This window comes from Pteropus medius, unplaced genomic scaffold, assembly GCF_902729225.1.
Source record: "Pteropus medius unplaced genomic scaffold, Ma_sr-lr_union100, whole genome shotgun sequence".
Lineage (NCBI taxonomy): Eukaryota > Metazoa > Chordata > Mammalia > Chiroptera > Pteropodidae > Pteropus > Pteropus medius.
The window spans coordinates 1-12,676 of NW_024348970.1; the positions used below are offsets into that span (position 1 = coordinate 1).

The window sequence follows — 12,676 nt, forward strand, 5'->3', positions numbered from 1 at the left end:
AGGCCTAAGTTATGGACTTCCTTTGTCCAGTTTCAGGTTTTAATTATTCTTTAACCCTTTCACATTTCAGCAGGCCATTACAGTAGGAGAATAGGAAGATAGAGAAGAATGTACCAGGCAGAGTTAGCAGCCTGAACAAAACCCCGAGATGGTTATAGTTGAGGAACAGAGAGATCAAATGGAGGAGACCACGGTAGGAGATAAAGTGGGAGAAGTAGCAGGGGCCCGTTTATTTCACCCTGAGCGAAAGTGGTAGCCAGTGGAGAGTTTTGAGCAGAAAAAGAAGGAACTGGACTTGGGCTTTCACAGAGTCTATATGTTCTTGTACTAGGATCTTGGTTTCATTTGTGTGAATGTACCCTAACTCTGGGTGCTGTTAATTTAAAAAAATAGTTGGATAGGCAACAGAACAGATATCTGACTCACTCTCTTGTTTGTGTTGTTGTTTCCTTTTCTACTCACCCCCTGCCTCATTTGTTACATTCCTCAGCTGTGTGGTATTTGACATTCCTATCTCTTCTACTAAACTAAGGGCCTCCTGTACTTAGAGTCTAGGTCTTTCCCATCATCAGATAAATCAGTCCTCAGGACAGCTTTGCACAGATTTGTTGGGTGACTGTGTGAATAACAGCTTTATTCCTCTGTGTGCATCCAGAAATCGAAGTCTGATACAGCTGCCGCAGCTGTGCGTCAGTTAAATCCACACATGCGTATGATGAGTCCTCAAGACTGTATGAGCGCTGACACAGAGCATTCTATGGTGACAACTTCTTCCAAAACCTGGACAGTGTGGATGCCCGTGAGTTTGGAGGCGGGTGATGGGGGCAGTATCTGTCCGCCGTGACGTATTCTAATGCATTTTCCCCTCCATTCACCCACCCCTGCTGTCTCCCCACAGGCATGTATGTGGACCATCGCTGTGTCTTTTACCGTTAGCCACTGCTGGAGTCAGGCACATGGGGCACAAAGGGCAACATCCAAGTGGTTATCCCGTTTTTGACAGAGTCATATAGCTCCAGCCAAGACTCTCCTGAGAAGCCCATTCCCATCTGCACGCTGAAGAACTTCCCCAATGCCGTTGAGCACACCCTGCAGGTGATCAGCCTTGTGGTGAATGGAGAGGTAGAAGACACACTGGGCACATAGTAAGGCTTAGGTGGCACCTGGTCAGTCACTGTGCCACTTACCTCTTATCCATATTCAGATGATGCCAGCCTCAGTGTGTGTAACCTGTGCCTGTTCCTCAACCTGTTTCCCTCACCTCCCACAGCAGCTAAACCTTTTCAAATGATTCGTGTTTCAACTTTAAAACTTTTGTTTTAGAAACACACAGACAAGTGTTTTATGTAAATGAGTACATATCTGAAAATTAAACAGTACTGTGTTCTTGCTGAGCATAATTAATCTTTAATATCATCCTTGCTCATTATTTAATAATCTCTAACATCAATTCCATATATAGATTCCCCTCACTGTTACCCAAAACACATTTAACAGCTGGTTTGTCAGGATAACTGCTTGTGCACATACATACAGAACAGCATACATATCCTCTAGACAGACAGAGTAAACATACCGAGTTAACTGGCACTCAAAACCTAACCAAAATTCCAGTCCTCTTTCAACCTAAGAAAATCCATTGTACTATCAAAGTGATTGTTAGTGCAATCTTTGAGGCTGGGTGGGTCTAGTCTAGAGGAAGTATAGGGTAGGAGAAGAAATACTTTGATCTTTCAACTTCCTTCTACTCCAAGAGTTGCAGAATAGATGTAATTATATTTTTGCCTTCGGCCCCTTCTCCATTCCCCCTCCATGTATGTGTGGTAGATGCTCTGTTATTCCCTGGACAACATGCAAGAAGGCCTATACAAAGTTTGTAAAATAAACTTCATGAGGCTCTTGAACTTGACCTCTTTGTGCTTCAGATTCTTTATCTCTGAAAGGTGGCTGACAGTAGTATTTTTCACAAGGTTTTTGTGAAGCACTTCCCACTGAATATGTACTTTAAGTATGTACAAGTTGTTCATTCTTTCATATCAACCTCATAGGGTATAGATATTACTGTTAACAGTCTATATTGGAAATGAGGGTACAGAGTTGAAAGGTTTTATCTTGCGTGGATACTCGAAGTTGAAAACCATGGCAGAACTGGGATCTGAAGCCCTAATATTAAGATCAGTTCACCCAATAACTATTTACTGACCTCATAAGTCTCAGAGGGCAAATCTCTGGCAGAATTTCTGCCCAGTCCCCATGGCCTGATCGGGATCATTCATGCTGGTTTTGGTGTGAATATTTTCCTTTCCTACTGAGGCATAACACAACACACCAGGGATAAGGTACCTACATCTTAAAAATTTTGCACACTTATACTCATGTGTAACTGCCTCTGAGGTCAAGTTTGTAGGTTTTTAAATTGAGATGGTAGGAATTGAGAAGTTAGAGGACTCGCATTTGGGAGGCTGCTTTTCTCTCTTCAACTTAGCATAGCAGATATGTCTTTTGAGTTTGCTTTCTTCATCAGTGGTCTTTCTCATGCCTTTAGAAATCCATTTTGTCTCTCATACCCTATGTAATCTATTTACTCTGCAGTGGGCTCGGGATGAGTTTGAAGGCCTCTTGAAGCAGCCAGCAGAAAATGTGAACCAGTATCTCACGTGAGTTATCCCCTTGTCTGTATGTTCCTTCAGCCTGTCTCCTACCTACCAGCCAAGACACGCTGTATCTACTGTAACCCTTGGCACCTGGCACAGTTTGTGATTGACCGAACGAATGCTTGAGCCTCATGCTGTTGATTGGGGGTTTAGGACTGATGTTCCATGGAGTTAAGCCCACTCCTGGGGCCTCTGTGCATCCTGCCCTCATGACCCCTCTGATCCCTGATGGAGACTCTACATTTATGGAGTGCACACTACGGCTGGCAGGCACCCAAACCCTGGAGGTGCTGGAGCCCGTGCAGCGCAGCCTGGTGCTGCAGTGGCCATGCACCTGGGCCGACTGTGTGACCTGGGCTTGCCACCACTGGCACACTCAGTACTCCAGCAACATCCAGCAGCTGCTGCACAACTTTCCTCCTGACCAGGTATTACATACTTGCTGGGTCCATTTGTCAGAATACGTGGCCTGCAAATAGGGATCTTGCTACAGGTTGCTGACATGGCTCACTCCCGTTAATCCAGCCATGGTGAGCATACCAAGGTGTGGAGCTCTAATAAAGTCATTAAGCCAGTGCTTTGTGCTGTTGACTGCCTCTGCCCCCACTTGCATGCACTTTGTCTCAAGCAAGAGACTTGTTTTCCATTTCCCTTATCTTCAGTATAAGGTGAGTCACACCCGATTCCCATTCCCAATGAGGGTGCAGAGAGATGATAGGAAATAACTCTGGGAGTTAAGAGCACAGGAACTAGGTACAAGCAAATCCCAGGTCCATTTGACCTGGGGCAAGTCACGTGATTTCTCTCTGTACCTCATCATCCTCAGGTGTGATGTAGGAGTACTGATGGCTTATTTCATGAAAGTTTCTATGAGGATGAAATGAGATTTACTCAGTTACTAGGTTAATTAAGTCAGTACAGTACCTGGGAGTGTGTAAAGTGGGCGAGTAGTTCTATATCTGGCACAAAACATGTGCCCAGGGATAGGGAATTGGGACCTCAGGGTTGAAACGAGGAGTCAGGAATGTCGGAGCTCTCCTCTCAGGTTCTGCTCCCCAAAAACCTTTCTATTCTCTTAGCTAACAAGCTCAGGAGCCCTGTTCTGGTCTGGGCCCAAACGCTGTCCACACCCGCTCACCTTTGATATCAACAATGTGAGTCTCCTCCCTAGGGTCTCCTGAGGTCGGGTGGAAAGTAGATGGCTGGGAAGGAGCTCAAGGCTCCCCAGGTGAGGACAGCTGTGCTCATTGCTCCATACCTTGTCTTCTAGTCCCTGCATCTGGACTACGTGATGGCTACCGCCAACCTGTTTCCCCAGACCTATGGGCTTCTGGGCTCCCGGGACAGAGCTGATGTGGCCATAATCCTACAGTCCGTGAAGGTCCCCGAGTCCACCCCCAAGGCCAGCATCGAGGTCCACGTCTCTGACCAGGAGCTGCAGAACGCTGATGCCTCTGTCGGTGAGGGTGCTTAGCCAGTTGGCCTGAAACAACCATAGCACTTCTCCCCTGTCCATCCAAGACCCTTCACTTGTGTTTTTCCATTGCCCGACAGGCCTGAGACCCCAGGCCTGACGTTTACCATCACTGTCCTTTGGTCCTTGCTTCCTCCAGCAAAAATAAGAATAGTTGCTAAAGGCAGATTCTGTCACGCTCTTTATTTTCTTCCCTCCCAGTCTGACTTTCAGGAGGACGAGTTATTCATCTCCTTTCTGTGTTTTCTGCTTTGTTTTCTGCTCCTTTTTCTTCATATTTTTCTTCTTCCGTGTAATATGGGGACAGGGAGATACATGATCTCCACTAGTATCCTCTCTTCCATGACTTCTTCCCTGGTCTTGCAGGTTTCCTCCACTTCCCTTTGTTTACATCTTTACTCTGTTGTTAGCCTTCGTATATCTCCCCTTATCTCTCAAGACCTCGCTTCACCTCTCCAGCTGTAACTATGACCACCCTTCCCAGCAATGAGCTTCCTTTGAGTAGCAAACGGTGACCAGATAGTCATTAGAGAGGTTCTCCCTCCCTCTCCCTGCTGTCCTGTCTCGTGCTCTGTAAGTCCTCCTCTACGCTGGATCTTCTCTCTGTATAGATCCTTTTTCTCCCCTTCATACCTCTCTCCTCCTCACCCTTTCTTCCTCATTTTGTTTTCCAACTTCGTACTCATGTGCTCTCTGTATCTGGCTGTCTCCTCCTCCAGTATTTTCCCATCTCATTCACCATTCCTGGATTGATCTCCAGCATTCTTTCCCTTGGTCCCCCTCTTCAGATTTTCTCCTGTTTATCCATTTCCAAATTTCTCTCCTCTTCTCTGTCTGCATTTCCCCCCAGTGCCTCTTCATGTATTATCTTTCCTATATCTCTCTCCTGTTTCACCCTATATCTTCCTCTGTGTCTCTCCGTCTCCCTCTTCATCCTCTTCAAGGTCTCCTACCTTTAGAGCTACATCTGTGTGACTTTGCAAAATTTTTGATTAAGAAAACATGTAGGATTTACCGTATTAATCAGTTATTTGTGTACTGCGCAAGAGTGTTAAGCACATTGGCAAATTGTCGTGCAATAGAGCTCTAGAACTTTCTGGTAAATCTGAAACTTACCCATGAAACAGTAACTCCATACCCCTCACCCTGGCCCTGGCCACCAACTTTCTGCTTTCTATTGCTGCAATTTTGATTCTTAAAGATCTGTCATGTAAAACAGAATCATGTGGTACTTGTCTTTCTGACTCTAGCTAAGCATAGTGTCCTCCAAGTCCATCCATGTTGTTGTGACAGCATTATTTTCCCTTTTGAAGGCTGTGTAACATTGCATGGAATGGGTGGAGCACATTTTCGTCATTCATCTGTCAGTGGACACTGGGTTGCTTTCACCTCTTAAGTATTGTGAATAGTGCTGCTGTCTACATCACCCTTTGTGAATGTCTTCATTTTAGTTCCCCAGGGTCTGCAGATGCTTCTCTCTTCAAATCTCCACACCTCTTTACTTCTGTCTTTTCTGAAGTGTTTCCTGCTCTACATTTTCTCCTTCCCACTATGCTTTTGCACCGTGCCTCTTCTTTTCAAATCCTTTATCTACATGAACAACTCTGGCGACCCTGGGCTCCTGCCTTGTGGTCTCAGTCTCTGACCTGGGATGGGACCTAAAGGACTGACATTTCACTCCTTCCTTGCAGATGATACCCGCTTGTAGGAGCTCAAGGCCATGCTGCCCAGCCCAGAGATGCTTTCTGGGTTCAAGATATACCCAGTCAACTTTGAGAAGGTGCTATGAGGGAGTACCTCTTGGCAGAGTAGGGTGGGCTGAGGTATTTTAGGCTTGTGTGGGGATTATAGGCCTTCCACATTGCTCGGTGATCACCCTTGATGGTCTAGGAGAGAATTTGCTTGATTTGTCAGGCACCGACATGGAAAGTACTCGCGTGCCCGGTAGGCAAGAACCTATTTTTCTCTCTAACTCTGTCTATTCTTTCTTTGCTCCATTTCAGCTCACACCAGGATGATGACAACAACTTCCACATGGATTTCATGGTGGCTGCATCTTGCCTCCGGGCAGAAAATTATTACATCTCCCTTGCAGACCGATATAAGGTGATTTTTGTCTAGACGTCATCTTTCAGTCATCCCCAGGCTTGAGTCTTCCCACATTTGGCCTCTTCTGTAGTCCCTAAGCGTCTCTAATGGCTACCAGTCACCTTCTGTCTCACAGAGCAAGCTGGTTGCAGGCAAGATCATCCCGGCCATTGCCACAACCTCAGCAGCTGTAGTTGGCCTTGTGTGTCTGGAGCTCTACAAAGTGGTACAGGGACACCAACAGCTTGAGTCCTATAAGAACAGCTTCATCAACCTGGCCTTGCCCTTCTTCACCTTCTCTGAGCCCCTTGCCGTGCCTCGTCACCAGGTGGGGACCTGCTTGTACGCACATTGATCACACTGTTCGTCTTACCCATCAGTGACTGAGGCTGTGTCTGTGACATTTTGTGTGTGTGTGCGCGAGCGCGCGTGCACGCGTGTGTGTTTGTGTATTTCTCAAATTGCCTCAAAATGCCAGGCTTTGTACAGTTGGGTCACCTATACTGTTTGTTAATTTGTCATAAAGATTTCGGAACGTAGACAAAGTAGCTGGCATGCGTTGGAGAGAGCCAGCAGATACAGGGTATTGAATGGGAAGGGAAAGGGTGTGGGAGGTGTGAGAAGAAATTAGCAGGGTCTCCACAGTATGGGGCCTTGTGTGTCCCTATTAAAGTGCCAGCTTGTTACTCATGATGAAATGGGGTCACAGGAGGAACAACTTTTGAAGAAAAAAGCGTTGTGATTGATCTAATTTCACACATCAAGTTAACTGATGTGGGTAAAAGCATCTGGGATGGCCCCTGTTATACTCCCTTTTGCTTTGTTCCACAGTACAATAACCAAGAGTGGACATTGTGGGATCGCTTTGAGGTACAGGGTCTGCAGCCTAATGGTGAAGCGATGACCCTCAGACAGTTCCTCAACTATTTTAAGGCAAAGCCTCTTCTTCACTCAATACCCCAGTGCTGTGAGGGTGGAGTATGCAGGTGACTAGTAGTCTTTAAGTGACACTATTGTCCCTCCTCCTTCCCACCATCTTCAGAGAGAACACAAATTAGAGATCACCATGCTGTCCCAAGGAGTGGCCATGCTCTACTCCTTTTTCATGCCAGCCACCAGACTCAAGGAACGCTTGGAAAGCCGTAAGTTGTTCACTGGGCAGGCTGACAGAGTCCCTGTTTGATGGGGTGAGAGCCTCAACTTCTAGCTATGCCACTTTTATTCAGTTTCCCCTCCCTTCTTTTAGCCATTTGTCCTTTCTTGCCTGCTTTCTATCTCCCTGATCCTCTTCTCTCTCATCCTAGAATTACAGAAATCATTAGTCATGTGTCCAGACGAGTGTTGGGCCAGCACGTGCGGGCACTGGTGCTTGAGATGTGCTGCAACAATGAGAGCAGCGAGGACGTTGAGGTCCCCTACATACACTACACCCTCTGCTGAGCCCTCTGCTCTCCTGGTCCTCATCATCAGGCTTCTTTCAACACATCCCTAGTAGCTGTGGCGGAAGCTGAGCTCAGCCAGGCCAAAAGCCTTACATCTTTTTTTTTTAATTTTTAACCTGCTGTTGCCTTCTACTGTTTAGAATTGGAATTCTTAATAAAGCATAGTTAAATAAGATGTACATTGTGTTTGTTTTGACAATAGCTCACATCTGCTTGTGTCTGAAGAAGTGGGATTTCTATAGCTCTGTAGATTCAAGTGATCATCCATCCAAAGTGCTCATCCCCACCCCAGCAGCATGAAATTTGCCCCAAATTCAGGTTTAGGAGACAAAGAACATTAATTCCTACTGTTCTCCTTAGCGTAGGGATTTGCTCCTTTTCCTCTTGTCCTCACTAATTAGGGTGAAGTGTGTCACCAGTGGGCCACAGAATAGGGCCATCCTTGCACATGTGTTTAAATCTGACTCAGGTTCTTATCCTACCTTTTTTCTTCAATTTCTTGCCTTATTTGTTTTGAGAGGTAGTAAAGGTCTGAACTTGCAGTAGGTATCTGAACACAGTTTTGCCAGTGTGCACAGTCTGTGTCACGTCCCTCTTTGTGCCTCAGATGCTCCATATTTAAAATAGAGGGATAACAGGCTGTCAGGTAGAGGAGTAAATTTATTGAATGTCCTTCAGGTGCTTGGTACCTAGCAGAGATGTAATGTGTCACACATGCATTTGCTGTTGTCTCAGAGTTTAGGTCCTTCTTTTTTGGGGTTGAGTTTGGTTGTATCCCACCTCTCTTGGTGCTCCCAGACCATTTACAAGCATGGTTTGTTGCTGTAAGGGACCTGAAGTGAAAAAGCTGCAGTCCCCCCAGGATGTTAGGAAGAGCTCAGCTGCTGCTGAACCTTGCCTGTCATAACCTGTGCCAACCTAAGCCACGACTGGTCCAGCTCCAGCCCTTACACACAGTATATGCCCTTACCTCCTAAAGGCCATCTTTTTGGCCTGTTGTTCCAGGGATTCATATTCCCTTAAGATGGACTGTGAGACATAAGGAGCAGATATGCTTAGGCCCGGTGTCTTATTTAATGGTAATGCTAGCTATCTAGGTTAAATGCAGAGGTTTCCAGCACAGCACTTTTTTTCATCATTATCACTTAGAGCACCCACACAAATTTGCCTACGAGTTGCATTCTTCTGCCCGCTTTCTTCACTTTCACAGTTCCCAAATGCTCAAATCTAGCACAGTGTAACAGGATTTGATGCAAGTATGGAAATGTTCTGTTGTTGAATACTGTAGGTACTAGGCCACATAAAGCTATTTAGAATTTGAAATGAACCTAGTATGAGTGATTAATTGATTTTTTTCAGGTTAAATTTTAATGAGACGTCTCCATAGGGTAGGAGCCACTGCAGTCATTGAACAGAACTCATCATTCCTCCCTGCACCTTGTCTCTGTCTGTATCAGCTCATTTTCTGCATCAACACTGAATTTCTGGAGTCCTATTTGACAGCAACACAGCTCGTGAAACCTGGTAACACTTCTCAGCCCATTTTGTCAAACCCAAAGGCCCACCAGTTTACTTCGATATTTGTTTACTGTTATGCTCTTATTTTGTAGAGAAAGAAGAAGAATTGCTTTCTCCCTTGTTTTAGCTCCCCAGTGCCCTAGAATCACCATTGCCGCTCTGTTTCTTTCTTCGGGGTCTATTCTTTCTGTACACAAGTGTGTGACACAAACACAAAGAGAGCGATACCCAATCAAGGAAGTACACATGAAGATGATGTTGGTATCTAGCAGGCAGCTATGGACTTCAAGACCACACATGGTGAGCAGGTAGAGAGAGGGCTGGGGGACTCTCAGAATACTAGGATTGTCGTAGTTATTACTCTGGGTTCTCCAAAGAAACAACCAGTAGGAGCTGTATATGTACATTTTGATGAAGATTTTGTATGGAACTTTTCCATAACCTTACAGATGTATAAACAGATTTTAGAGACATTTAAGACAAACATATAATAATAGATAGTAACAGCTGGATAGATGTCAGGCGACAGCTAGATAGATGGATAGATAGAACCGATGGGTATAGAAATACATAGAGATTTTGGAATAAGCTCACATTAGCAGTTTTCCAATGAACTTAATCACAGGGCACGGTAACACAGACCCCTGAAGGGATAAATCAGTGTTCTACACACTTCCTCACCTGTATGCAGTAGTACTCCAGTTTCCCTTAGATAGAGTCAATCACCACACCAGCACAGTAACTTCCATCTTTGCCAATTGACTCAGGAGCCCAAGTGGCTGGGTGGCTGTCTTAACGTGATTCAGTGAAATCACGTGGTCTGCAGGTGGAAGCATTTCTCACTTTGGAAGTAAGCGGTCAAGGCTGGCATTGCATAAGGTCACATCACAAGCAGCAAATGTCAGTCGGTCACTAGGGACAATGGTGAATGCTCCCACTTCCTCTTCCACCTCTTCATTCCTAGACCCGGGAATCCTGGTTTTGGCAGAAGCAGCAACATATGTTGGAGGTATCGAGAGCACGTATAGCCTCTTGAAGAACCTGGTTCCAAACCTGCAAGGTAAGATCACCAAATTTGCACTGTCACTGGGTCTTCAAGCAGTCATTCCACTGCTTCATCAGGCTGCCTGCTTCAGAACTGTGGAGAACATGGTGAATTCCATGAGTATGGATCCCTTGCCTCACTCCTTCTGCTATACAGTGAGATGTCTAATTTAAAACACAGTTGTGTTGACCACCATGATGCGTTCTTCCAGTCCACACATGGTAGGCAAAGTCCATACAAAGCAGGCAAATTTATAATCAGAGAAGGATAAACATTGCCCCATTCATGATGGAGGAAGCTCAAAGTAATCAACTGGCCACCAGGGATTGGAGACTCTTATTGCTTCTCCAGTGGGCAAAGTAGGCACTCAGCAGTGGGCATAGCCAGATCAGGCTTGGTGAGTGCAAGTTCCCTATTGCTGAGTCCAGGCATATCCTTCATCCCTTGAGCCCATGGGACAGTGGGACATGGGCCGGGGAAAGAGATTATGAAATTATTCTATAATGGGAGGGATCATAGATTGACCCATGCATCCAACATGACAGAATGGATCATCCTATCCATTTGATTATTAGAATCCTCCTCTGCCGGAGGTCGCACTTGAATGAGCATACACGTAGGACACGCTGTCTTCACGTGTTTCAGACAAGTCTGTCTACATTCTTTTTCCTCTAATTTTTGGCCACCGATTTTCCAACCTGTTCTTCCAGGAAATATCACTGTTCAACTAAACTATTGAGCACAAGACAGAAATCACTTCTATAATCACACCATCACATGTCTGGTCATTTCTTCTTTTAAGCTCGGTGAGCACACTGATGTATTCCTTGAAGATCTGCCCTGGAGAGGACTTCTCTTCACCACTGTCCTTCAGGCATGTGCCAGAGAAGGGCAATAATGCTGCACCTGTGCAATTTTGGGTGGTGCCTGTGAAGACAAATTTTAGGAATTTTCATTAAAAGGTAATCAGCCTTCTGCTCTGCTTCTATAAATATGCTTACTGCATGCAAGAGCTCACTAGCATTTTGTTCTATTTATTTGAACAACAAATGTAACTATCCCTTAGCAGCCCCCACTTCCTGTAACAATTGTAACCATCAGTAACCCATAATATCCGCTGCCCTTCTACCAATGTTATTACATGCAACTATAGCAACTCCCAAGGTTTGTAATGGTCTGAATTCAAAATCAATCAGCTTATGTTAAAAACCTGTATATAGGTAATGTTGCACCTTGGCTCAGTGCCCAGATCTTCAGAGCACTAGCTACTCTGGGACCACATCTAATAAACCTGACTTCTCCAACTCTCCAAATGCTGCTTGGTTTTTTGCTGGTCTGATTCTGGAGCTTTTCCACAACATTTTTGGAGACCCTAGTGAGATTCTAACCATGACAGCCCCTTGAACCACCGGACCGGCGGCTTGGCCAGAGGAGGCAGAGGGGAACCGAGACGACTAATGAGGGGCACCACCCAAGTACTTTGGGTTCTCGTTCAGACCCAACTTCCGGGACAGCTGAGTCATCAACTGGATTCATAGGAGGGACAGCCCAACTCACTAGGAATGGCCAGAGGAAAAAGTACTAAGGTAGGATCCCAGGATCAGCCCTCATATAAGTCCCAACTGTCGGATAGAAGAGGAGCTCTATCACCTCCTAGTCTTCAGTAAAAAGATGTTGGTTGGGGTCTTCCTAGTCGGGGAAGACACTAGGGTCTCCAAAATGGGTGAGCAGAGACCTCGAAGTCTCCCCAGTGGGGGAGATGTCAGGTTGAAGCAGGCACCCACTGGCCGAGGGTAAACCCTGTTGCGTATACTGGTAGGGAGGAGCAACGTTTTAACCTGATGTATAAATATCCTGATGTATGTATGAATGAGTGGCTGGGCCATCTTAATTTGTCAGGTATGAGTTTGTCGCTCCACAGCTGTACCCTCAAGTTCCTCTAAATGCTACGGAGTTTGTGTGGGCTCCCTGTGTGTTTCTATGGTGAATGGCATACGGTCCTGGGCGGCATCAGACTAGGGCCTGATCTTAAGTCACAAAGCTGAGTCTGCTATGGCTAAGTGTCACTTACACTTATTTGGGACATGGCCAGATGAGCATCTGAATGGTCTTCTCTGTGGAGGGGGCATCCACCCTGTTTGTCTTTGCATCACCGTCACAGAGTGGAATGAGTGTAGTCAACACTAAGGAAAGGAGGAAGGTCAATCACTCTCCGGAAGGTAACTGAGTGCTCCGCCCCCACATGTTAGGGGGAGTTACAGCTTGTTCTCCAGAGAGCAGTTTAAGGAATGGTGGGAAGCCGTATGAAAGAGACTGAGACGTGGCCTCTCCATGAAGCGAGCGTTGAGCCTCAATTTACGGTTCCATGGTGAACTTCATAAGGTTTACGATGGCCTCACTGGATCTCCATGAGGAGTTTACTCCAGTGGTCTGGGTTGGGAGGTTATACTGATCC

The 12,676-nt window shown here is 45.8% G+C and overlaps 1 protein-coding gene across 1 annotated transcript; it reads left to right on the forward strand.

Moving 5' to 3' along the window:
- The first annotated feature begins 148 nt into the window (after positions 1-148).
- Positions 149-7,656, forward strand: LOC120616856 (ubiquitin-like modifier-activating enzyme 1). The gene is given in 14 exon segments (XM_039880414.1): positions 149-193; positions 656-752; positions 755-799; positions 899-1,095; positions 2,593-2,657; positions 2,887-3,082; positions 3,734-3,808; positions 3,925-4,114; positions 5,820-5,908; positions 6,142-6,234; positions 6,353-6,544; positions 7,048-7,149; positions 7,259-7,362; positions 7,521-7,656. Coding segments are annotated over 14 exon segments (1,626 nt in total).
- Positions 7,657-12,676: the final 5,020 nt, after the last annotated feature.